The 26916-nt window shown below is 34.2% G+C and overlaps 1 protein-coding gene across 12 annotated transcripts in view; it reads left to right on the forward strand.

Annotated features, from left to right (window-relative positions):
- The first annotated feature begins 16195 nt into the window (after positions 1-16195).
- Positions 16196-26916, forward strand: part of dlg1a (discs large MAGUK scaffold protein 1a) — a 242441-nt gene continuing 231720 nt past the window's right edge. For 4 of the 12 annotated variants that reach the window (XM_056459973.1, XM_056459974.1, XM_056459980.1 and 1 more), the window contains exons 1-3: positions 16196-16804; positions 16969-17100; positions 20237-20412. In XM_056459973.1, the coding sequence (XP_056315948.1) occupies positions 16786-16804; positions 16969-17100; positions 20237-20412 (327 nt within the window). In that variant the 5' untranslated portion in view covers positions 16196-16785. The remainder of the gene's footprint in view (positions 16805-16968; positions 17101-20236; positions 20413-26916) is intronic. The other 8 variants (XM_056459976.1, XM_056459979.1, XM_056459981.1 and 5 more) reach the window with 2 other exon arrangements.

Here is a 26916-nt window from a genome sequence, read left to right on the forward strand (position 1 = left end):
TGATTTGGATTATAATGATCAGCACAACAGTTAAGAATACATGAGATTTGTTAAGTCATAGCAAAGTATAACCTCAACAGAGTGAAAGTTTATTGTTTGCATGTGTTTTAAAGGCATTTCAAGTCACAAAAAAGTACATTTGTAAACATTAATGAAGTATTATTTACTGATTAATACAATGTTACAACTATACAGTGTTATCTTTACGTTTCATTATCAATTTCTATACCTGAATAAGGATTGTAAAGATTCACCGTGAGTCGGTTGTAAATCGATTCAAATATGTGACATTTCAAATCCATAGAAATGTTGAACTATTCGCGAGACATGTTTTGAACCGAAGGGGCGCTGTGTTTACAGGCAACAATCTCGCTTTGCCGCCCCACCTCTTGCTCGCCACTGATGTGCTGGTAAAGTTAAATGACAGACGGTGAAGTGCACCAGACAAACACAACTGTGTGGCAAATAATCGTTTACTTACACTAACAGAACAAACGAATATGATGCACATAACTGTCAATACAATGAAAAACCTGGCTGTCCCCAGTACATCTATACGCAAAAAAACTTTAATAAAACCTGTAAACTCCGCTTGCTCCGAGTGCTACGGAGATCACACAGTGCATCAGTATTTTCATAGCGAAAGTCTGAAGATGATTTTCAGACTAAAAGAGAAAGTTGTTCTGTTGCAGAACCAGGTATTAGGCTATTTTTACCCTCTCCTTTTCAAATAGTTTATAGGATGTTTGTAATTATTTGCTTATTTTTAAATATTTAAAATGTTCAAGATTATCTCTTCTTAAGTGTATCACACTGATACTTATACTAATTAATTATACAAGTAATATTAATTATTCACCTCATAATCATGTTTAACTGTTCTATCCTACTATATATTAGTCATTTTATAATCAGTTTTTTATTTGATTATTATTTTTGGAATTTATTTGTTTTAAAATAGAAATTAGTTTATGGCAAAAAATATGTTATTTTGCAAAAATGTGCAGCATTTAAGGAAAAAAATGAAAGGGCTCTTCACCTTAAATTTGTTTTAAATAATTTAGTTAGAAAATCATGACTGAATCGTGAGATTAATACCGTGAATCGTGAGTCAAGTGAATCGTTACATTCCTACTGAATACAGTTTGACTCTACAGAAAACCATTACGCACGGTTTATTTGACTTTCAATGCTGTGGTGTAATAATGCTCGCAATTTGTTTATGATTCACAACATGATTCACACCATTAGAAAATCTCCCCAATCAATCCTAATTAATGATTTCTGTCTAAATGGAGCAATTCAAGCCATCTGGTCAAATTGTATTCATATCGCAATTTATAATGCAGAAAAACAAAATATCGCAATGTCAGAATTTTCCAGTATCGTACAGCCTCCTCTTGGATTGATCAAACTTCTTGTAATTATTATTTTTCTTACATTATTGTCTAGTTATACTTTTTATTTAAGCTAACCCTAACACCTTTTATATGCAACAACCAAAATGTAATTTCCTATGTTCCCTTTGAATGTTAAAATGGCTGTACAGTCAATCAGGTTCTATTACACCCGAAGTCCTTATAGATGTAGCTTGTCTTCTGCTGGACTTGAAACAGGGAAAAGACCCATGAAGTATGTATAGTCTGTGTTGTGTCATAGTTAAACTGCAGTGGATTTGACAGGGCAGCGCAGGCAATCTAATGAGAGTCCCGGGGTGGAGCTGGAGGCGTCCAGCCGCCCCTGAGTATGACCCGCCGCTCTGAGAGGAATAAATTACCTGTCAGAGTCTGAGTGTGTTGAATAAGACTGTCAGCTGGTGTTATGCTGCTGGCCATTGTGCACTGCATATTTTGAACAGCACCACCACAATCCTTGTAGTCTCTCTCAAGCGACTTTAAACCAAATCTGCTGAAATGCAGCTGCACATGGCTGATACACTACATTGATTAACAAGGCTATAAATGCATTACAGGAATTGTATTTCAAACAATATGAGTCTTGTAAATGTAGTTTCCATAAAACCCTAATACATTTTTTTTAAATTTTATTTTTCCAAAAATATTTTTTAATTAAACCCCCCCCCATTCACATTTAATCTAGACACAGGTGGTTAATAGTTAAAATATAACATTTGTAAAAGCAATGCATAAACTACAGTGCATCCGGAAAGTATTCATAGCGCTTATTCCAAAATGGAGTAAATTCATTTATTTCCTCAAAATTCTACACACAATAGCTCATAATGACAATGTGAAAAATGTTTTTTGAAATTGTTGCAAATTTATTAAAAATAAGAAACCTGAAAAATCACATGTACATAAGTATTCACAGCCTTTGCTCAATACTTGATGCAATTACAGCCTCTAGTCATTTTGAATGTAATGCCACAAGCTTGGCACACCCGTCTTTGGGAATTTTTGGCCATTCCTCTTTGCAGTACCTCCTAAGCTTTATCAGGTTGGATGGGAATCGATGGTGTACAGTCATTTTCAGATCTCTCCAGAGATGTTCAATATGATTTAAGTTTGGGCTCTGGCTGGGCCACTTAAGGACATTCACCGAGTTGTTGTGAAGCCACTTCATTGATATTTTGGCAGTGTGTTTTGGGTCATTGTCCTGCTGGAAGATGAACTGTTGCCCCAGTCTAAGGTCAAGAGCACTGAAGCAGGTTTTCATTCAGGATGTCTTTGTACATTGCTGCATTCATCTTTCCCTCTATCCTTTTTCATTTCAGTACTTTTTGTCAAATAAGTTTTATTGAAGACCGATTCAGAAAGTAAAGGATTCTCTGTTTTACATATTTTGTCCACATATAACATATGCAAAGAAAAAGAAAAAAAGAAAAGAAAAAACAATATGAAAATCATAATAATAAATAAATTACCCACCTACATAACAAGCCAACTGGTTTACAAAGACCTGTTTGAGCAACAGAGCATGATGACAAAGCACATTAAAACATTACAGAAATTATGCATTATTCCATAATATTCTTTTCAAGGTAACAGATGGCAAAAGTTAATCGAGTTTCTTTTCAAATAGTATCGAATTCACTCCAAATGTAACGTAGATGTAATTTCTCCAAGCCACAGCTTATAGTAGGAGTTTCCTTTTTTCCCAAAACAGTAGCAGTAGTTTCTTGGGAGTTAAACTGTATGAGAGCAATTTATGTTGTGTATTTGACAACACAGGGGTTTGTTCAGAGAATCCCAGAATTAAAAGCATTGGATCCGGTCGTAATTGCAATATCAACATCTCAGAAAGCACTTCAAAATTTCCATTCCAATAACTCTGTATCGTAGAACAAAAAATAAAACTGTGAGATATCCGCATCTAATGAATTACATTTGTTGCAAAGAAGTAAAACATTTTAGAAGATGTCATTTTTTCTTTGTAACGTAATGTAACCTATGAATTGTTTTAAACCGAAGAAGATAATGTTTAGAATTATTAGAGTGTTTATCAAACCCGATTGCCACATTTCTTTTAAAATTTCCACTCCCAATTCTTTCTCCCACTCTTAAGACATTTCGTGGTGGGGAAACTTCCGGTCTCATTCACTTCCATTCATTTAGAGGTTAAAAACAGCTCGTTCTGCTGCTTGATGTTGCAAACTGATCTTTCGTATTATATTTTCTACTTTTATGTATAGACATGCAAACACTTGTTTGTAGAGCGAGTAGTTTGAATGTTTTCTGCCATTTATTTTTTCTAGTCATTTCTCCCATAGGCAACTGAATCGGAAGTTCTAAAACAATCGCAAAAACGAGCGCACTTCCGCATTGTAGAATAAGGTCAATAGAGACATGATGGGCTTGCCCTTGTCAGATACTACGTGATGACGTCACTGATATGCAAAATGCAGCATGACGTCATCTGGCAACATTTAGCTACTTTCCATTGGAAATAGTTGGCAACACTGAGTCGGGTGTTTTCAATCAGCTTCCTGGCCAATTAAGAACAGGGATGCATGGTCCTTAAACCAGGTAGTAGCTTTGGCACTGTGTGCAGGTCCCAAGTCCTGCTGGAAGATAAATACATCATTTCCAAAAAGCTTGTTGGCAGCAGGAAGCATAAAGTGCTCTAAAACATCCTGGTATAGAGCTGGCTGTGGACTTGATAAAAGATGGACTCACACCAGCATAAGAGCTCTCCAAAGCATGACTGACAGTGGAAACTTCACACTGGACATTAAGCAGCTTGACTTTTGTGTCTCTCCTCCAGACTTTGGGATCTTGATTTAGAAATGAAATACAAAATTTGCGGTAACACTTTATAATAACTACACACTATGAATCATTTATTAAGCATTATGATATAGGTAATTCATTATCTGTTAAGCATTAACTCAACAATAATAGTTGTAAGCAGATTATAACCGCAGCTACAAATGCTGTATTCTTGACTTATAAGCACATTTATAATGTGCTTAATAATTGGACTTTCATAATTTGGGACTGATTAATTTTTCGTTACTAAATTCAGTATTGCATCATTTACAAACCAGTTGTATTTAAGAGTAGTAGGTGGTTTTTAAGATCATTCAGAATGAGTTAGTAGACAAATGATTAATAAACTATTGAAATCAATGTTTATATATCTCATTATTCAGGCATATATTAATGGTTACTATGTATGTTAATAAATGCTTTATTAACTTAAACTATTTATGCTTTCTAAATCCCTTATAAATAACAGTTTAAGGATCAGTTTTAAATGAACAATCTTTGCAGTTCTATCTAAAAAATAAAGTTACTGTAAAGTTTAAACGTTGCTGAATAATAGGAGTTGTAAAATACAACATAAAAGTAGATAAAAATCTTCAATATAATAATTTAACAATATAATATGATGCACCATTTCAATGTTATTTAGTGATGTTTAAACTCTACAGTAATATTATTTTAGTTAAGATTGCAAAGATTTATTTTTCATTTGATACGTTTCATTTGTGTCTTTAAATGAATAGAAATGAATAAAGTTTTGCATGAATTTATTTTTATTTTTTCCTGTTTAGAATATAACTGAGCCTTTAATTGTCATTTATAAGGGATTTATAAAGCATTTATAGTCCTCACTTTAGATTAGGTCACAAAACTGGATGAAGTTGAGTTAATAAAGCATTTATTAACATACAAATTAACTATTAGTATATGCCTGAATAATAAGAATTATAAATGTTAATTTGAACCGTTTATTAATCATTTACTAAATCATTCTGAATGATTTTTAAAAACAGCAACTATGCTTAAATAAGTGGTTTGTAAATAATGCAATACTTAATTTAGTTATGAAAAATGAATCATTAACAAAGCATTAAAGCACAATCATTTAGCACATTATAAATGTGGTTGTGAGTCAAGAATAGAGCATTTGTATCTGCAGTTATAAACTGTTTACTAATGTCTATTAATGTAGAGATAATGCTTACCAGATAATGAGCTATTTGCTAATGTTAAATAAATGGTTCATAGTGTAATAATTATAAAGTGTTACCGAATTTACTTTCATCCAAAAAGAGGACTTGGGACCACTTGGGAGTACTTTTTCTCTTTAGCTCTTCAGCTTCTTTTGCAATTGCCTTTTGAGACTTTTTCTCCATATGGAGGCTTCCAATGATGGTCTTCTGTGCAACCGTCAAGTCAGAAGTCTTTCCCATGATTCTGAAGCCTACTAGACTGAAACAATTTCAAGGCTTTGCATTCATTAATGGACTAGATTGAGACACCGGGAGCCTACAATGTTGAACTTTGTCAGGATATTATAATTTTTTTCAGTATATTATCAGTTTTTTCATCTTTAATTCATAGTCATTCAAATTGAAAGAAATGAAGGCTTGAAATATTTCACTTTATGCATAGTGAACTAATATAACACACGTTTCACTTTTTGAATGGACTTTCCCTTGATATTCAAATTTATTTGGCACTCGTATTAAAGGTATAACTCTCATTACGCTGATGATGTTTCGATGTGGTAAAATCTAATAAATTTACTTAAAAGTTTTAATATTTAATGTCAAGGATAGCTAGAATTTCCTAAGTAAAATTTTAAATATTTTTACATTTACTTTATGTAATAAATGAACTCAGTGAAACTAGTTAAATATCAGTACTCCATTACTTGTAATATTTAAATGTTTTCTAATCATTGTGAATAAACCTAGTAATATCATATTAAGTATATAATAATGTCATACTTGTTTATCATTAATGTATCAAATTGTTACTAATAATATTTAATTAATGCAATATAAATTAATGTAATAAAAATTTAATATAAATCAATGTTCTTTTTGCGAAAAAGAACTTAATTTTAGCAGCTTGATCAATTTAAATAATTCAAAATTAAAGATAATAAATTCACTTTTGCTTAATTTATGTAGGAATGTTGGGTTAAAACATTAAGTAAATTTTACATGATGTTGACAAGTTAATTGTTCTTGGTTTTTAAGATTTACTTGAATTTTACTTGTGCAATCTGTTTCAATGATTTTTTTAAGAGTATCTCAAGTTTAGTGTATTAACAAACTAAGATTTTAAGTCAGTAAATTCATAATTTGCTGCTTATTAATAGTTAATAATGTGGTAGTTGGGTTTAGGTATTAGGTTAGGGATGTAGATTAAGATCATGCAGAACATGTACTTTTAATACAAATAAACAGCCAATATCTTAATAATAGGTGGTCAATAAGCCACAAGTTAATAGTGTGAATTGGTACTTTAAAGTGTTACTTATCAAGTATTCTTATCAAGTATTCAAGACATAGTACTCATAGTACTCTTCAGACATAGTAATTATAAAAGTAATTTAAATATAGCCTACTAAATTATGAAATTAGTCATTCTAACTGCACTATTTAAATGCATAAATTACATTTCGTTGCTTACATTTTTGACACCACACCAAAATATCCACTAGGTGTCAGTATACGAATAATAAATTAACCATAAATTGTGCAGCCTTTGGCTATCATTGAATATGCGGTCCAGAAATGGGATGGATTAATGGATATTGTTTTCAGATATAACTGATCACTTGGTGTTTAAATTTTGCACATTTTTTAACTTTTTTAAATTTTAGTATGCTTCTTAACAATCGTTATAATATTAGTTCTTAGGACCCCCAAATAAATTATTTAAAATGTTTTACTTAATTGAATGTCAACATTTATTGACACTTTTTTAAAATCAAAAACTGTATCTGTTAGTATATTTTATTGGTCTGACTCGACATGAAATAATAATGAGCAGTTGCATTTTTATAAAAATGCAAAATAATAATAAATAAATAAAAGTAACAATAATAATAGTTATTATTATCATTCATTCAGTCATTTTCTTCTCAGCCTATTCTCTTTATGAATCAGGGGTCACCGGAGTCGAATTAACCGTCAAATGTTTTAAGCAGCGGATGCCCTTCCAGCTGCAACCCATCACTGGGAAACACCCATACACTTTTTTATTCACACACATATTTGAAGTCAGAATTATTAGCCCCCCTGTTTATTTTTTCCCCCAATTTCTGTTTAACAGAGAGATTTTTTTTCAACACATTTCTAAACATAGTAGTTTTAATAACTCATTTCTAAAAACTGATTTATTTTATATTTGCCATGATGACAGTAAATAATATTTTACTAGATATTTTTCAAGACGCTTGAAGTGACATTTAAAGGCTTAACTAGGTTAACTAGGCAGGTTAGAGTAATTAGTCAAGTTATTGTATAACGATGGTTTGTTCTGTAGACTATCAAAAAAAATATCTTAAAGAGGCTAATAATTTTGACCTTAAAATGGTTATGAAATTATTAAAAACTGCTTTTATTCTAGCCGAAATAAAACAAATAAGACTTTCTCCAGAAGAAAAAATATTATCAGAACTACTGTGAAAATGTCCTTGCTCTGTTAAACATCATTTGGGAAATATTTAAAAAAGGAAAAGATAATTCAAAATGGGGCTAATTATTTTGACTCAAACTGTACACTATGGCCATTTAGTTTATTCAATTCATCTACTACATGTTTTGGACTATGGGGAAACCAGGAGCACACCGGAGGAAACCCATGCAAGCACAAAGAGAACATGCAAACTCCACACAGAAATGCCAACTGACCCCACTCGGGGCTCAAACCAGTGACCTTCACCACTGTGCTTCTAATATTTAGTGCATAAGTTCTTGCTTGTTGACATTGAAAATCTGACCTCTGCCTGTTAACTGACTACACTGCTGTTTTGCCCTCTTTGGATTTGTTCACTGATTGTAAATATTTATACATAGTAAGGTAGGGAGCTTGACGGCATTTTCTTTGTACCTTCTTTTATTGATTGTTTTTATGAACAAGGGAGTTAAGAAAGTGTATTTTCTTCTCTTTCATTTTGCTGAAAATAGGGAATTTAGAAGGCATTTGAATTTAGATGGTTTTGTTTATTATTTTGGCCTGGTCAGCTCCTGAAGTTGAAAAAAGAGACAAATTTTGTTTGAGAAATTCATTGTAAAAATAAAATCTTTTTATATTTTCTTAAGAAGCATTGTGTGTGCAGTCTTTTGCAAAAATTATGGGATTTTTATATAGACCTTGGCATTGTATTTTTATTTAAATATCCAGATTAATTCATGGCTTAACTTGTGATTCTATTAAGTACTGCTAAACCCCTTGGGCTCTGTTTATGTTATACTATATACATACACGTAGTTTGGATGTATTGTTCCACTTTGCATAAACCAACAGTACTGAACCCAAATGACCTCTGCTTCAAATTTTTCATTCATTCTAATAATAAAAAATCCATAACAGGTAATGCTTTGCAGAGTGCAGCTGATCTGCAGCTTAACTGCTGGATCTCAGCTTTCTCTCTAATGAGATCTGCTCTGCAGAGGTGCAATACTGCTGCTTAAGGAAATTAAACACTATATTATTTATTCATATACTGCATTACTTTGGTCCTGAATCTGAATGAAGCAAGAACTGACAGCATCAGACATGACAATAATTCAAATTTCATTTCTATTTAATATTTTGTTCAGTATGAAAGGAAGAGGCCACAAAGAAAATTAAATAAATATAAATGTCAAGGGCTAAATGTTCAAATTAATGTCTAAATTGGGCATAAGGTAGACAGAAATATGACTCATGATACATAGAAATATATACATATGGCATGCATTTTATTGGATTTCTCACACACCACACAATAATCAACAATCAGACTTAAATATGAGATGTGTATAAAATTAACATCATATAACAGTTTCTACAGGATATCTGACAACAACGAAGCTAAATGTTTGTTGAAATCGCATCAGATACATCCAGTGGTCAGAAAGCTTCCTCTAATGGAAATGGATTGCTGGACATTATGGTGTTGGCTGAGTGCAAGTCATGCAGATTTGACACTTTTGTTGGTAACATTTTATTTGCGAGTGCAAGGTGAGACGAGAAATGTGAGGACAATAATCTCTTGGCATACTTTGAATAGGACCATTAGTGTTGTATAATGATTAATTGCGTTTGGGAAGCCAACAACCATATGAGCTTGACAATAATTCAATGATCCAGGCGGATATGATAATACCTATTTACTTTATCACAGTCAGCGGTTCTCAATCAGTAGGCCTCATCTGATATTTATACAGTAGGTTTGTCCAGTGCAGACTGAGCTTTAAGTGTAAATTCTTTGGAGATACTTTGTACGAAGACAATTTGAGCAATTCCAGCTGCAGTGTTGAAGCGATTCCCTTTTGAGATTCTCTGCTTTAACCCTGTCCTCTTTTATAGAGGATTAGCCTTTTTCAAAATTGTCATATTTGAATATACTGTGCTTAATAATGTATGCAACTTGTAAATTATGCTTTAAACCTCTTTTTCTCCTGTTAGAATAAGTTCAAATCGTTTTGTAATTTATAATTGTGATTAATATTTTGAACTTTTTTTTTTTTATTATTATTCCAGCCAAACTGAAAGAAGTAAGACTTTCTTCAGACCAAAATATAAAAGGGATATGCTGTGAAAGAAAATCCTTGCTCTGTTAACCTTACTCGAGAAGTATTTTAAAAAGAATTTAAATTTCACAGGATTTCTTCAAAGGCACATATAGTATTTGATTACATCGTAAGCAAGCAATCAGTTTCTCATACTGTAGTGTTTTGGATATAGGACAAATGGGCAGGAATAAAAATCTGACTGATTTTTAATAAGAACCAAAATTATATGGCAAATGTGACTGTGTATTGGTGGCCATTCTTTTTATAAATGTACACTTTTGACCAAACTTGTTCACTTTTGAACTTAGTATCAGACATACACTTGGTTATCACCAAAGTCCTCTCTACTTTGTTGTACATAATTAAATTGTTAGCATGAGTCTGTCCAAATCTGATAAATGATTTGCTTCCGCATGCACAAATTCAACCATCAGTCACAGCCTGATAGGGAATAAGTGAGGTGCCTAAGCTTTCAAACACAACCCTGTTTCCAGGAGCTGATCTGAGCCTAAAACGTTGTTCTGCACCAACCAGCCATTAAAGAAATGCTCCACTTTTTTGAAAATAGGCTAATTTTACAACTAACCTAGAGTTACCTATCATTGCATGGTGGCTAGAGTTGTCGCCTCATAGCAAGAAGGTCGCTGGTTCGAGCCTCAGCTGGGTCAGTTGGCATTTTCTGTGTGGAGTTTGCATGTTCTCTCCCGTGTTGGCGTGGGTTTTCTCCGGGTGCTCCGGTTTCCCCCACAAGTCCAAAGATATGCGCTTTAGGTGAACTGGGTTAGCTAAAATTGTCCGTAGTGTATGAGTGTAAATAAGTGTGTACACTGAAAAAAATTATTCGAAGATGATTCCTTGGATTTACATTTTTTTTTACGTTAAGTGGTTGTAAACAATTTATTTATGTTGAATTTAAACAAACAAATTAAGTAGAATTTTCTTAAATTTAATTTGTTTGTTTAAATTCAACACAAATAAATAGTTTGCAACAGTTTTGCAGACATATTTTTTCAATGTGTGGATGTTTCCCAGTGAAGGGTTGCAGCTGAAAGAGCATCCGCTACAGAAAAAATATGCTGAATAAGTTGGTGGTTCATTCCACTGTGGTGACCCCAGGTTAATAAAGGGACTAAGCTGAAAAGAAAATTAATGAATAAATTACATCATTCCACGTACTGCAGCCATGGTATGGCAGCAAAGTCCTTTGACTTTTACACTATAATGAGAGTATACTTCCTATTGACCTAGAAAATAGCAACATTTGCTTTTCCATTGGTTATAGTACGATGAGTCAAGCTTTAAATAGAAAGAAAATATCCAAACTCTTTGGTCGTTTTTGAGTAAGATGCTAATGGTCTAATCCGATTTAATAATCTATGCTAAGCTAAGCTAAAAGTGCTCCCACAAGACCTGGAGAATGGCTAAATGGATTAAAAAATGGTAATACTTTATTTTCCAAAAAAGTGGAGTTTCTTTAAAACCATTTTGCCATATTTTAGGGTGCGAACTAGGGGGGAGCTCGGCTCTTCTAATTAAGGCATGAGCTCCCCTGAAAACATGATTTGTGAAATTTTTGTCAAAATTTGTAAAACTTTTTTAAACACTGTGACATTGCTGTAAATGTTGGATAATTAAGCTGAAAGGACGTAAACTTGACAAAACAGAACCCCTTTCAATGGTGTTTCTTTCATTTTCGAAATGGCGATTATGCTTTACCGGAGTGAAAAGTGATATCCTATGACATTCTATAGACTTATGTAAAATAAATGAAGCACATGCTGTTCTTAATGCCATCATGCTGAACTTACAGAGGGAATAGAAAAATGTTCTGTTGTTTAGGCTGCTGATGTTTGTCTATGTAAAAATAAACCCCTCAAAAGATATTTTCAAGGGTCAAAGAAAGTTATTGATGGAAAAACATACACTTTTTAGCAAGAAAGTAAACCGAATTACTTTGTAACATTAGTCACAATTATATAAATATTTGTTTTATATTTATAGATTTTTTTGTTTATATATTGCTGTCCTTTGTCTTTTATAGCATACATCATTGTGGCAAGGGACTCTCAAGATCAAATCGACCCCCTCCCCCAGTATAAAAAAAGTGGGCTCCCCCAAAGGTCACGGTATAGTTCGAACACTGAATATTTTTTTGAGTGCATATCACAATATAATCTGAAAATCAGTGAACAGACTATGTGGGTGGTTGTATTCTGATATCTGAAACTGATACACATCCTTGGTTCATTTCCAGTATTTTAAAATGCTCTTCATTATTGGACAGCATGTGAAGTGTATGGTGCATTAAGCCCCCTTGTTTCGATATCAAGGGTTAGAAGTGCTCAGGTCCGGTTACAGCCACGCATTCCATGTCAAGGCTCTTCACTTACAGGCCTCCAAAGAAAGCAATGGGTGTGTGCAACTGTAATTATACATAGCCACTGAAGGATGAAAGCTTTATTTATTTAAAGCTACACAGAATCAAGAAGTAAGTTTCTGTGTATAACTTAAAAATTAATAAAAAATGTATATATATATATGCATATTACAGAGGTGAACTGGGGTCTTTGATAGTCTATGATGATATTATCAACTTTAATGTCAAACAGTCTGGGCCATTTATAAGGAATGATGTGAGAAACAGGTTGAGATTTTGCATAGAATCTGTATAGTAAGAATGCATTCACCAAGCATATCCAGACAATAAAAGCAGTCAAGACCAGGCTTGTCAAGCTGCGTGGGCGGCAGAAGTATCTATCAAAATTGTGGAAATACCGCTCAGACATGGTATTCATTCGGATTTGAATTTGTACACATTTTTTATCAATGGGACATTGTAAATCTGTGAATATTTTCTGCTCTTACAGCCATTCATACCATAGTTTCTTTGTGTCTGAAATGCTCTAGAAAATAACCTCCAACTCTACTGGGCGTTTAAAAAGACACCACAGTTTTATGTGTGTGTATGTGTGTGTGAGTGTGGCAGACTTCACCCCACCCAAACTGTGGCAATGTGACAGCACCCTGTGACTCGACATCCACCCTTCACAAGATTCAAATGACAAAAGCCATTTCAAACATCAAAACAACTAACAAAAGCTGGAGCGAATAGACACACTTTGTGTTTGCTGGTAACAGTGTGCCATTGATAGGATGACACTGGATTCGCCAGTTATGAAACAAACTCTTTTCTTTCAGAACTAAATGATTGAACTAATTTGCATTAAACACTGAATAATATTTAACCACATAGTAGTGAATAAATGAGAACATACAAAGAGACCATTACAGTTATTCAACAAGTGAACTTAATATTTTAATAAAATATTGTTTTTTATGGAGTCACTATAAAATCAGTTTTTACTCTTTATTTTTAGTCTAATGTCTGAAATCATAGAAACATATGAAATACACATCAAATACAGTTGATTAGCCCCCTTTTTATAATTTTTTCCCTTTTTTAAATATGTCCCAAATGATGTTTAACAGATCAAGAAAATTTTCACAGTAAGTCTGATAATATTTTTTCTTCTGGAGAAAGTCTTATTTGTTTTATTTCGGCTGGAATAAAAGCAGTTTTTAATTTCTTATAAGAACATTTTAGGTAGTGCTGTCACCTCAAAGCAAGAAGGAAGGTCAATGGTTCGAGCCTCGGCTGGGTCAGTTGTTTCTGCGTGGAGTTTGCATGTTCTCACTGCGTTCGTGTGGGTTTCCTCCGGGTGCTCTGGTTTCCCCCACAGTCCAAAGACATGCAATACAGGTGAATTGGCTAGGCTAAATTGTTCGTAGTGTACGAGTATGAATGAGTGTGTGTGGATGATTCCCAGGGATGGGTTGCGGCTAGAAGGGCATCCGCTGCGTAAAACATGCTGGATAAGTTGGCGGTTCATTCCGCTGTGGCGACCCCAGATTTATAAAGGGACTAAGCCAAAAAGAAAATGAATGAATGAACATTTTAAGGTCAAAATTATTAGACCCCTATAAGCTATATATTTTTTAGATAGTCTACAGAACAAACCATCATTATACAATAACTTGCCTAATTACCCTAACCTGCCTATAGTTAACCCAATTAACCTAGTTAAGCCTTTAAATGTGAATTTAAACTGTATAGAAGTGTCTTGAAAAATATCTAGTCAAATATTATTTACTGTCATCATGGCAAAGATAAAATAAATCAGTTATGAGAAATGAGCTATTAAAACTATCATGTTTAAAAATGTGTTGAAAAAATCTCTCCGCTAAACAGAAATTGGTGCAAAAAATAAACAGGAGGGCTAATAAATCAGGGGGGCTAATAATTCTGACTTCAACTGTAAATCAGCATGAAAATGTAATCATAAATTATTATTGTAATAATAAACTCAGATATGTCATAAAACTATTCATATCCAAGCCATGTCTTTATGTTAATGTTTATTATACAAATTGCATATTGTTTGTTATTATACTTAATTAAATATATATTATTATATTTACATATATGTTTATAATTGTTTATTATTATCCTTGCATAGCATATTATTTATTTAATATGGGTCAATCTTAGACAAAATTTTATAGGCTATAAAAAAATAAATCTATGTAAAATATGTTTTTGATCTACAGTATGTGATATGCCTATGTGAATATCATTTATGGGAAAAAAGCGTGGCATACATATCTATTTTGAATACATGCTAATTGTGTCTGTAAAATATTTAAACACATGATAGTGAATAAATGAGAGCATATAATGAGACCAAGTAAAGTTTTCAACAAGTGAAAATAATATTATTTGAAAATATTATTTTGCATGGCGGCGTGGCGTGGAGTTTGTTCTCCCTATGTTGGTTTGGGTTTCCTCTGGGTTCTCCGGTTTCCCCCACAAGTCCAAAGACATGAGCTATAGGTGAACTGGGTAGGCTAAATTGTCCATAGTGTATGTCTGTGAATGAGAGTGTATGGGTGTTTCCCAGTGATAGGTTGCAGCTGGAAGGACATTTGCTGCGTAAAACATATGCTGGATAAGTTGGTGGTTCATTCTGCTGTGGCGATCCCCAATTAATAAAGGGACTAAACCAAAAAGAAAATGAATGAATGAACGAAAATACTCTTTTGATGTTTGATATGTCACTATAAAACTTTAAAAGTCACTATAAAAGTTTGTTTTTAGTTTTTTTTATAAAGTGTAATCATCGTCTCAAATCATAGAAATGTAATTTACTGATGTGTAATAAGTCACATGAAATGAAATGCTCATTTGCAAATGTCATAAATATATCGGCATATAAATGTAATCATTGACTATTATTGTCATAATAAAATTAAATAAGTCATAAAATTCATTTAAAGCCATGTCTTCATGTAAATGTTTCATTCATTTATTTTCTTTTTGGCTTATTCCTTTTATTAATCAGGGGTCGCCACAGAGGAATGAACCGCCAACTTATCCAGCACATTTTAAGGCAGCAGATGCCCTTCCAGCCACAACCCATCTCTGAACTCCACACATAAACACCAACTGACCCAGCCGAGGCTCGAACCAGCGACCTTCTTGCTGGGAGGTAAAAGCACTGGGTTGTATATATAAAAAAAAAAAATAAAAAAAAAAAAAAAAAAAAAAAAAAATATATATATATATATATATATATATATATATATATATATATATATATATATATATATATATATATATATATATATATTCACAGTAAAATACAGTTTTTTTAATAGTTTTATATAGTACATTTTATATTTGTGCATTGGCTATATCTCAGTACAGGCAATCGGTAAATAAAGCAGGATTTTGATCATTCCAGCTGGTAATTCAGGACTCTATAAACCTCAATCACAGCCATTTCATCAGCAGAAACACGCAAATGGATTATGATGAGGGATTGGTGTGATCTCATGTAAATTCTATTTTCTCACAATCTGTAGGCTACACATTAAAATAATCATACATGACTATGGCTATATATAAAACAAAGTTTTTGCTTAAAAAGACAAAATGAACATAGGCCTAAATATACAGCACATATTGTAGCCTAGATTTCCTCCATACTGTGAACAAGACTGATGTTCTGCGGTCCGTACCTAGTTTCTTTAGATTTAATTACTCAAAGTGAGGATAAATGTAATAAAGTCCACTACTGTCTCGCGGCGGCTGAGTGAAGAAACCTGAGCGCCGATTCCTCTGAGCGCAGAGGGAAGGCAGTAGATCAGTAGATCATGTGATCCCTTTGCATATCAAGGTCGCCATTTTGCAGGAAAGTTTGGGAATTTCGGACACTAGAAAAAAAGAGGAAGTGTTGCGCCGAAGAAGTTTGGATTACGGACGGATCCAGGATTTCAGTCAGGAGGGAACGGGACAGATGTTCGGAGAGTCTGCGAAACAACTTTACTTCCTCTTCAACAGGGACTATTAGTTCCAACACTTCTTCCATTGCAACACATCGGAAGGATTTGTTTCTCCAAATCTTTAAAATGCACACCGCGATTCTGTGATTTGCCTCATTCATTCGTCTGCGGAAAGTTTGTGAAAGTGCAGAGTTGTTTGAAAGTGCCTTAAAATGTCCTGCTCCATCTGACCTGTTATGAATGAAGAGATCGTTTACAGTTTTATCAGACTGTCGGATTGTTGATATTGAGCTTTTACTCTCACATGTCAGATTGACCCGGTCAGTGATCACCGGTGATTTTGGGTCACTGCGTAATCAAAGCGACTCGACCGAAAGTGAAAGTGATCAGTCATTCATCCCAATGCTTTACGGCAGGCGCTTTATTTAGTTTATAGTTTTAATCTTTAAATCTTCATCATGCCTGTGAGACAGAAAGGTGGGGTTTATTTATAAATACTGTATACCTTTAAATACTGTAGTCAATATTTTAGCCTTAAGTTATAGTAGAGACTTAATTTTCTTAACATATATCCTACTTTTGTTATTTATATTACTTGTTATGCACATGTTTCTAAGCAGTGTTTATAATGCAATTTTCAGATGCTCAGCGGGCACTGCAGCTTCTGGAGGAATACCAAACTAAACTAAGTCAGACTGGAGATCCTCATCTCAGACTGTCAATCGAGAGGGTCATAAACATATTTAGGAGTACACTCTTCCAGGCTCTTGTAGGTAAGTTACTCTGCCAATGTATTCCTTGAGGTTTCTTTGCATTTCTTTTGTTCGGCTTAAAATGGTGAAACAGGTTTTACTTCACCGTTTTGTGCTTGACAAGTTCAGTGGTATTACAGCAGTGTTTTTTTTTTAACCAACTTTAACTAATGGTGTTGTTGGCAAGCATTATTTTAAAACTGGATGATTTTCTATACAAATTATAGACTACTTTTAATTATAGACAGTTTTGAAAAGTCAGAATTTTCTGTTAAATGTTACTGGTTGTTTTTAAATGATAGCTTCCATATTTCAATTACTTCCATATATATTTTATTTTCATTGTAAGCAATAAATGATAATTATAATTTTTTATAAATATGTTTAATTAATCAAAGACCTATCAAATTAATCAAAAATGCAGACGTTTATTTCATTTTCAGATCTTATTTGCTGCAAATTAGCATACTTGATTGATTTGGAACGATGATGCTGAAAATTCAGCGTTTAATCACAAGAATAATTAATATTTTAATTAGTGCTGGGCAAAAAGTAATCACAACTGATCACATCCAAAATAACGTTTTTTTTTACATAATTTAAGTGTGTGTACTGTGTATATTTATTTTGCATATATAAATGCACAGGCATCACGGTGGTGCAGTGAGTAGCATGATCGCCTCACAGCAAGAAGGTTGCTGGTTCGAGCCCCGGCTGGGTCAGTTGGCATTTCTGAGTTTGCATGTTCTCCCCATGTTTGCGTGGGTTTCCGGTTTCCCCCACAGTCCAAAGACATTCGGTATAGGTGAATACATGATACAAATTATAAATTTAAATATATGTAACTAAATTGTTTTTTTTTCCTATGTATCTGTGTGTTTATCACATGTACATAATAAATGTATACACACATATTTGGACATATATTATATTAAAACAATGATATAATTTTTATCTTGGATGCAATTAATCAAGATTAATCTTTGACCAGCAAAGATTTTAATATTTTTAAAAATATATTTGTATGGATATCTGTTATTTAACATAAAGTAATATTTCACAATGTTATTGTTTTTTTTGTCCAGTAAATATTAGTAAAAAAGCACTTAAGCAGTATTTGAAAAGATTGCATTAGAAGGGGAAATAAATTTGCCAAAAGGTGTCTTGCCTGTATTTGCTGGGAATGTGGGAATGCAGTTTAAAGTGTTTTTTATTTCATGTTCAGTCATTCAAAGTATTTTTTTTCTTCAGATTTTGCCATCTTGAGAATACTCTTTGAGTTTCCCTTTTAAGCTGACTCGTTTGAGAGTTTAAGTAATTAAGATGAAATGGAAGAGGAAATTAGTGGTGATAAGCATTTTGCTGTTCAAAAAAATCCAGAGATAGCTGTAAAAAATAACTTTAAATGTTTTGTAAATTTGTTTTCTACTGCCTGCCCTACTGTTAATATAGGGGTTTCTCTTCTTTTAGGCACACCAACTTCTTATGCAGTGCTTGTTTGAAAGTAATACATTTTTCATGTTGGAACTTTTACAAAGTCTGTGTTAAAGAATAAAAGCTATGAACTAAACCAAGTACAAGAGAAACAAGCAAACATTCATTTGTAAATTGTCTTTTTAATGAGATTAGCTGAAATTCCCTGTAGTACTTTGGATGAGACTATTAATGAGAAGTAGTTGTATCTAAAGAAACAGTAAATATTATATTTGGTGTAAATTATGCATTTAACCTGGAATGCTTTGCTTGCCATTGCAATTTTTTTTGTACAGCATCATGAGGAAAGATTCGACTTCACTGACTTTTTGCATTTACTAATTATTACTAGTGTCCTTTTTTAATCCTGTAATGAATTTATCACAGTTGTAAGTGGTAATAGCATCTTTATATTCTACCACTAATTATAGTCTCTTGACAAATTCAGCAATGGTGATGCATCCTAAAAGTGCATCGCTACCAATATGGTACAACAACTTGATCTCCCATTATTTTGCATTTACCTGAATCCCCCCAAAACTGTTGTTTACATACATAAGGAGTATTTGTCATGAGTATTTTTGTTTCATGGTGTTATTATTGTCTGTCTAGGTGTTTTATTCTTATAACTTAATAGCTATAAGTAGGCCCACGTTGAATCTGCGCGCACATAAATTTATGGATTCTGCAAATTTTTAGCCCATCATTGAGTCTATTTATTTTCTTGTGTAAATGTGTGTAAATTTATATTTATTCAGTTTTTAAATTAATTTCAGTAATATTGTCTAATATGAAAATGTTCATTTGATTTATTTACAATACAGTTTTAAAGTAAAATGTTCTCTTTTAGTAGATATATTATATAAGAGAATTGCTTTGTTTACCAATTAAATTGGATTTGTGTTGTAAACATGAAATAAAAGTTAAAAACATATTCTTTTTTATTTTATATATTAAGTTTTTAGTTAATATACTCCCAAAATCATTCCGCATTAATCCGCAGATTTTTTTTTTTACAAAATTCTGCACAGAAATAGCAAAAAATGTCCACCGATTCAGGTGTCATGGTGACACAGTGGGTAGCACGATAGCCTCACAGCAAGAATGTCGCTGGTTTGAGCCCCGGCTGGTTCAGTTGGCATTTCTGTGTGGAGTTTACAGTTTGTGTAGATGTTCTCCCCGTGTTCACATGGGTTTCCTCTGGGTGCTCTGGCTTCCCCCACAGTCCAAAGACATGTGGTATAGGTGAATTGGGTAAGCTAAATTGTCCGTAGTGTATGTGTGTGTATGGGTGTTTCCCAGTGTTGGGTTGCGGCTGGAAAGGAATCCGCTACGTAAAACATATCCAGCATAATAGTTGGCAGTACATTCCGCTGTGGCGACCCCTGATTAATAAAGGGACTAAGCCGAAAAGAAAATGAATGAATGAATGAATGAATGTCCACAGATTCTATCTGGCCCTAGCTATAAGGACTCAAGTACCACTGAAAAGCAAAAACAAAAAGTTAATCAGAATCTTACTTCACTGCACACAGATATCCTTTTCAGGAGGTCCATGTTACCTACTGTGTTTGTGGAGGGACATTATGTGCAGCACAGCCAATTTTGATTGATAGTAATGTAAAGAAGATGAGCGTCATTTGCATTTTCAAATAAATCTCATGCAACCTGATAATTCTTTCAGACATCCAAGAATATTATGAAGTGAGTCTCCAGGATACTGAGGATAAGCCCGTAGAGGATTCAAGCCTTAAAAGCAGAGAGTCATTTCCTCCTGTTAATGAATGGAATCTCAGTGTCCCTCCCAGCACTACTGGACCAACAGAACCAGTGCCCATCAATCTTCCTCAAACAGAAGAGGTAAGCACACTCTCAGAATTGCTTCTTTGCTGTCTGCGGTAACATGTTGTTATTGACTGTAGAATAATGGCTGCCGTTTGTGGTGCTGACTCCCTGAAATGTAACCTTTTATTTTTTGTGTAAGCATTTGGTTTTCATTGGATTCAAACCACAGTACTGAGTTGTTCGTAGAAACGCATTGGTTGATGCTTATTTGGGTTTCTGTGACAATTTTCAATGACAGCTTAAGATAACTAGCAATGTCTGATATGTATTTTTTAAATTTTTTATTATCAACACTGAGGTTGTTAGATCGAAACCAGCACAGGGCATCATTCATGAGTTTCTTTGTGGGCGACACGGTGGCTCAGTGGTTAGCAATGTCCCATCAGCATCACTGCTGGTTCGAGTTCTGGCTGGGTCAGTTGGCATTTCTGTGTGGAGTTTGCATGTTCTCCTCTGTTCGTGTGGTATTCCTCCAGTTGCTCTGGTTTCCCCCACAGTCCAAAGACATGCAGTATAGGTGAATTGAATAGACAAAATTGGCCATAGTGCATGTGTGTGAATAAGTGTGTATGGGTGTTACCCAGTGTTGGGTTGCAGCTGTAAGGGCATCTGCTGCGCAAAACATATGATAGAATAGTTGGCGGTTCATTCCGAAAATTAAATTAAATTAAATTTTTAACAGCATTGATAACGGCGTGGCTCCACGGTGGCGCAGTGGGTAGCACGTTCGCCTCACTGCAAGAAGGTCGCTGGTTTGAGCCTCGGCTGGGTCAGTTGGCGTTTCTGTGTGGAGTTTGCATGTCTTCCACGAGTTGGCGTGTGTTTCCTCAGGGTGCTCCGGTTTCCCCCACAAGTCCAAAGAAGTGCTATAGGTGAATTGGGCTAAATTGTCCGTAGTGTATGTGTGTGAATGAGTGTGTATGGGTGTTTCCCAGTGATGGGTTGCAGCTGGAAGGGCATCCACTGCGTAAAACATATGCTGGATAAGCGACCTCAGATTAATAAAGAGACTAAGCTGAAAAGAAAATGAGTGAATGAATGATAATGGTGTTGGTTCATTTGAGAAATTAATTATGAGGGTTTTAAAATGCAGCGCTATTCTCTCTTGAATTTATTTTGAGCTTAGTTTTTAACAGCAGATGCCACTCTATGCTTGTTTTTAACTGTACACTCATTATTTCGAGGAAGAGTGATTTATGCCTTTAGCGAAGTGACTTCAGCCGAGTTGGGTTTATGTCATGAGAATAATGTTACAGCCCACTATAAACAATTATGTAATTTTCTTAGACATTTCCTAACTTCATTAATGATTATATATGTCCAAGTGGTATTTGAAAGGAATTGGACATAAGCAGATTCTGGTGTCAAAAAACCAGCCGGATGCTAACTATCTTGGCTGTGTCTGGTCTCGTCTGGACCAAAAACTGAGCACACCAAAAGGATGACAGCTAATTAAAATGAAAATTGCATAATAGGATTTACCTCTCCACATCTGAAGGTGGCGGTATCTGTATTGTCATTCCACAAAAGGAAATCAGAACTAGTGCTGCAGATATACAAACCGTAAACAAAATAGCATTTTCATACAATTTTCACAGTACTTTTCGCTCGCCACAGAGAGATTTGGTTGTGCTAAAAGGTTTGATAATCTGATAATGCTTAGTTTAGACTTCATGATTTTAGCCCCAATTTTTACTCGCTGACAGGTTTTGAGAAATCGCTGACAAATGCGGTGCTCGTTCACGTGAGTAACAATCACACTATCAAAGACGCATTCTGAGAGAATCGCCAATGAGTCGCTGACATCCATGAGAAATTTGCCATGCTAAACAACTGGAGCGGTTGGCGATTTAAAATCATGCCGTGTGAAATGTGTTCTGATTGAAAGTAACATTGGCGATTTCCTACAGCCAATGAGAGAGCAGCATCCACTAGTAATGGTATCTGCAGGCCAGCGGGAGGTTGTGGGAGACGTTCAGGGCTTCTCTTCGGTCGATTTTAACCTAAGAAATGGAGGAAAAATTAGTGGAAATTTGGCAGTAGCACCCGTGTCTGTGTCTTTTAAGCAATATCACTACCAGTTCGAAAAGAAATGAAGTTGAGGAGAAATTGCTAATTACTTTCAAAGCCAGGTGAGCAAAATAAGTACGTTTTCTAGCCCACTAAAGGCTTCTTTTCATTATGTAGTTCATATCAAAGATATACTACGTGACCTCATGTTGTTTCCATGTCACTTCTCTCGTGTGTTTGGTTGTGAGACGTAGTTTTTAGAACACGACAAAGTTGTCAGTGATTCTCCTATTTTTTATTTTTTTTTTAATAATAATTTTTTCGGCCTTTTCACCTTTAGTTTATAAGACAGTAGAGAGTATTGACAGATAAGTTTGTGGAACAGAGAGAAAGAAGGATCGGCAAGGGACCACAAGGCGGGAATCGAACTCGGGTCGCCGTGAGCACCGGAGTGCATGTGTCGACGAACTAATCACTACATCACTGGCTCCTGCGATTTTTCTTATTTTAAAGTTATGTGTGAAATGCCCTGTCAGCCGATCATCTTGCAGTGTAAACACAGCAGCGATGGAATGCTAGCTCCGATAGTCATGCAGTGAAAAACATGACTATTTTGAACATAAACATGTCACATGACTATTTTGAAAATCGTGCAGTCTGAACTGGACATAATGCACTTTGTTTGCAAATATTTAACTAATGTGACAAAGACAGCTGGCTTCTTTGTGGTGTCGTTTGCTTAGTTTTGTCACTTCAGTTTTTGTTGTCACACTCTGATTTGTGGTTAAACGGTCAATCCAAGTGCTTTTTATCACTGATGACCAAAATTGATTCTACATACTGAGTCAGGCAAACTTCTGTGACTTTTTGCATCAGAAAATCCCAGTATATTGTCAGGCATTAATTTAGTTGTTCTTGCATATGTTTTTTTTTTTTAAGTTCTGTTTCAGCTTAAAATACTAGGCTTTTTTATTGTTATAACTAATATAAGTCACCTAAATCTCTGAGTAAATTAACTGCAATTATTATTTATTACTGTACTTTTAATGAACTTTCCCTTAAGTTGTGGTTATTACAGTGGTGCTATAGTCAAAATCAATCAGTGTCACTGTTTTGTCTTAATGAGATGTTCAAGAGTCACAGTAATGATTCATCTCTGTTGAACATACTAGAACATCTTGTACTTGTTAGACTTGTGCTTAAAAGGGAATGGAGAATGAGATCTTCTTTAAATAAGAGCAGGGTGCTCAGTGTGTGACCTTTTCAACAGAATGACAAAGGAGAGCAGATCATTTGGACTTACCTTGTTATTTAATAATGCTAATTTCTCATTTAAATTGAATAAGGTCTGGTCATGCATTTTCCATTAAAACGGTTGCTCGCATTTTAGAGAGTGGGTAGATTTTCCTTCTGTTGGGACCGGATGTAATCCTGCCACACTGAGGATAGAAAATAATTTAGCGGTGCATAACACTCTCATTTCTGTCATTTTAAAGTCTCAAATAATTCAGTTGGGTGTTTGAATGGAGATGACTTTCATGTCTCCACTGGAACAGAGAATGGTATTTGTGGTGTTTTAGTATTTGCTTCAAAACTTTTAAGAAAATTGCAGTCGAGTCTTCTCTTAATAAATACTTTAGGATTGGGAATACGGTATGTTAGTTGATTTTAACGTGCTATTCATCTAAAAATATATATTTATACTCTTGTCAAAACATTATGAAAGTGTTATTTCAAATCTGATATTCTGTGTTCGTTATTTTGTTTGAAAGGCAAATTTGTTGACACATTCGTTGGATTAAATTTAATTAAAAATGGCTGTTTTAAGCACTGCTGTAATGGTCAGTAAATATTATTGGCCAAATTGAGATTTTTGTTTAAAGGGCATCCAAAATGGCATGTTTAAAATCATCTTTTGTAAGCTGTTTGGACAGAACTTTGTGTTGGTATAGTGTGTCCACAGTCATATTGGGGTGATATAAAGACAATAATTCTCTTTTTTTTTTTTTTTAATTTCCCGATGTTAAAATAGGATCTCCCATTTTGAGGGTGTGATGTAGGAGTGCGGTTTCCCCGCCCACCGATTTGATTGACAGTAGCGTATTAACATGTCTCTGTAGTAACGCGTTTAATCATATCCACAAGGACGTGCGGAAAGCAACTTGGATTAAAAGATCTGTTCAGCTCGCTGTGATCATCAATCTTTATCAAATGTGTTCAAGAATGAGTTTTACAAGTTTAAAACGTTTTTAAGATGCATATAATGAACTAAACCGATTTTTACCAACTTATCACCAGCCGCATGTCATTACAATTATAAAATACGCTTGAATCCCGGTTTGTGGACGTTAAATTAGGTTATTTTGTACATTAACATAACGGATATCAATAAAGCAGTGAATATTAATGTGTATCCTGTCACATTTGCATTGCAAAAAAAGTGCAAAGTTAAATGCGTGCACTGTGTGTGTGTGTCTGTGTGTGTGCGTGAACTTTGTAATGACATTGTGTGTGTGACTCATCGTTGCAACTCCAAAACAAATACATCAAACAATCTTTGGAAAAGTTCTTACTGTAGCATTTCTCACAAACGTTACATGAGATCTGCTTCCTTCATGTCTGTCACTGTGCTGTTTATCTGACACAGCTGAGGCTGAGATTGAGGCACACTCTGACAGGCACGTGGGAGCGGTGGGCGGGGAGAACTAGCATTAAAAGCTCAAGCCAAAACAGCTGTGTTTAGAGCAGAAAATTCAATATTCTGAAAAGTATAATAAATAATCTGATGGATGTTTTGAGCTGAAACTTTACAGACACATTCTGGAGACACAAAAGACTTCTCTTAAATCTTGAAAAAAGGGATAAAATAGGTGCCTTTTAATACTAATACTTGGTGGCCAAGACAAGAACGCACACGCATGCATTTGTTTTTGGTGATTTTTGTGACTGCTAACTTTTTATTATATAAACTTGTATAATATAATATACATAACAATATACATTCCCTCGCTTTACTCCTACCACTAAACATAACCCTATATGAAAATTTGACCGATTGTGAACTTCAAAAACAGTTTAGTTTGTCTACTTTGTAATACACATGTAATACCAATGTCATTCGCACATTTGTTTCTTCATCAAACAAAAATACACACACTAAAATTCATTATATGTAATATCTATTGGTATTTACAACTGCAACTAATACAAAATTTCAAGGTTTTCTTAATTTAATACTTTTATTATAAATTGTAGTTTTTAGAAATTCAAATTTAGTCATTATTTGCTCCCCCTCAAGTTGTCCAAGAACTGTTTGAATTTCTTATGTCTGCTGAATAACACAAAACACAATTGGAAGATTGTTGGAAACCAAACTATTTCTGATTTTATCAGGTATTTATTAAAATAGAATGCTAAAAGTTTACAGGTACCAATTAATTGCAAATCACCCAACAAAACCTTAAAATTATCTCTTAATATTTTTATGGAGCTCTGTCTCTGACACAAAATATTAGATGTATTATGCCATTCACTTTCTAACTTTCTCTAAAAGTTCATTAAGGTTTAATCGAAAATGTATTCATATTAATTTATATCCCAGCATAACGCAATCAGTAACAAAATTGATTAGTAGCAGAAGTCAATTCTTGTATTTACATCACCTTTTATTATGATATCTGTGTGGAGATGAATATTTGTTACACATTTAATGATTTTCATATTTCATAACAAAACGTAAAGTCCACTGGCTGATACTGAACCGGCAGGGCAGAGGCGTTTGAACGTACGCGCTTTCCCACACACTGACATGCACTTGGAGCGCGCGTCCAGAGGTGAGAGGAGCACATTATGCAGCTCGCTCTCCCCACGGTGCTCCTATCAACTCTCAACGCGCGTCAATATGAGTGCAGGCGTCGTCCTCCTCCTCCTCAGCATCCCCGACACACTGCTGCTGAAAGCAGCCATGAGGTGATGTGGACTTCTCTGAGTATATGGAAGCGTACGTTGTTTGCTCAACTGAGAATAAGTTCATGTCGCGCGGTCAATGCATTCATGCATATGCATTGGCATATTTTAGCGACAGGATTAGAGCAGCTTGGATGAGATGCTGAGAGGTCGCGCTCTGAAGAATGGACTGTTTGTGTATCGTTAGCACAAAGGTAAGACCTTATGCCCTAATGTGTCTCCATGCTGTCTGTGTGGAGTATATTTAATATACTCTGTGTTATGATGAACAGATGAGAAACTTTACGAATCAATGATTAAAGTACAATGGCTAGACATTTTAATTAGCTGTTTGTTAGAAATGATATATAATTTTTTTTCTTATTTTATTATGCCTAATATTATATTATGTTTTTTATGTTTTTAACTATAGCTTTTTTGTACTAATTGATGGATAGATATTGCTATTAAATGTGTCTGTTGTAGGGTAGGTCATATTGCTAAAAGATGTATTCCAAAATGTTTATATCTGCTCTTCAATTCTTGAGATTTTTTTTGGACCGC

Source organism: Danio aesculapii, chromosome 6, assembly GCF_903798145.1.
Source record: "Danio aesculapii chromosome 6, fDanAes4.1, whole genome shotgun sequence".
Classification (NCBI taxonomy): domain Eukaryota; kingdom Metazoa; phylum Chordata; class Actinopteri; order Cypriniformes; family Danionidae; genus Danio; species Danio aesculapii.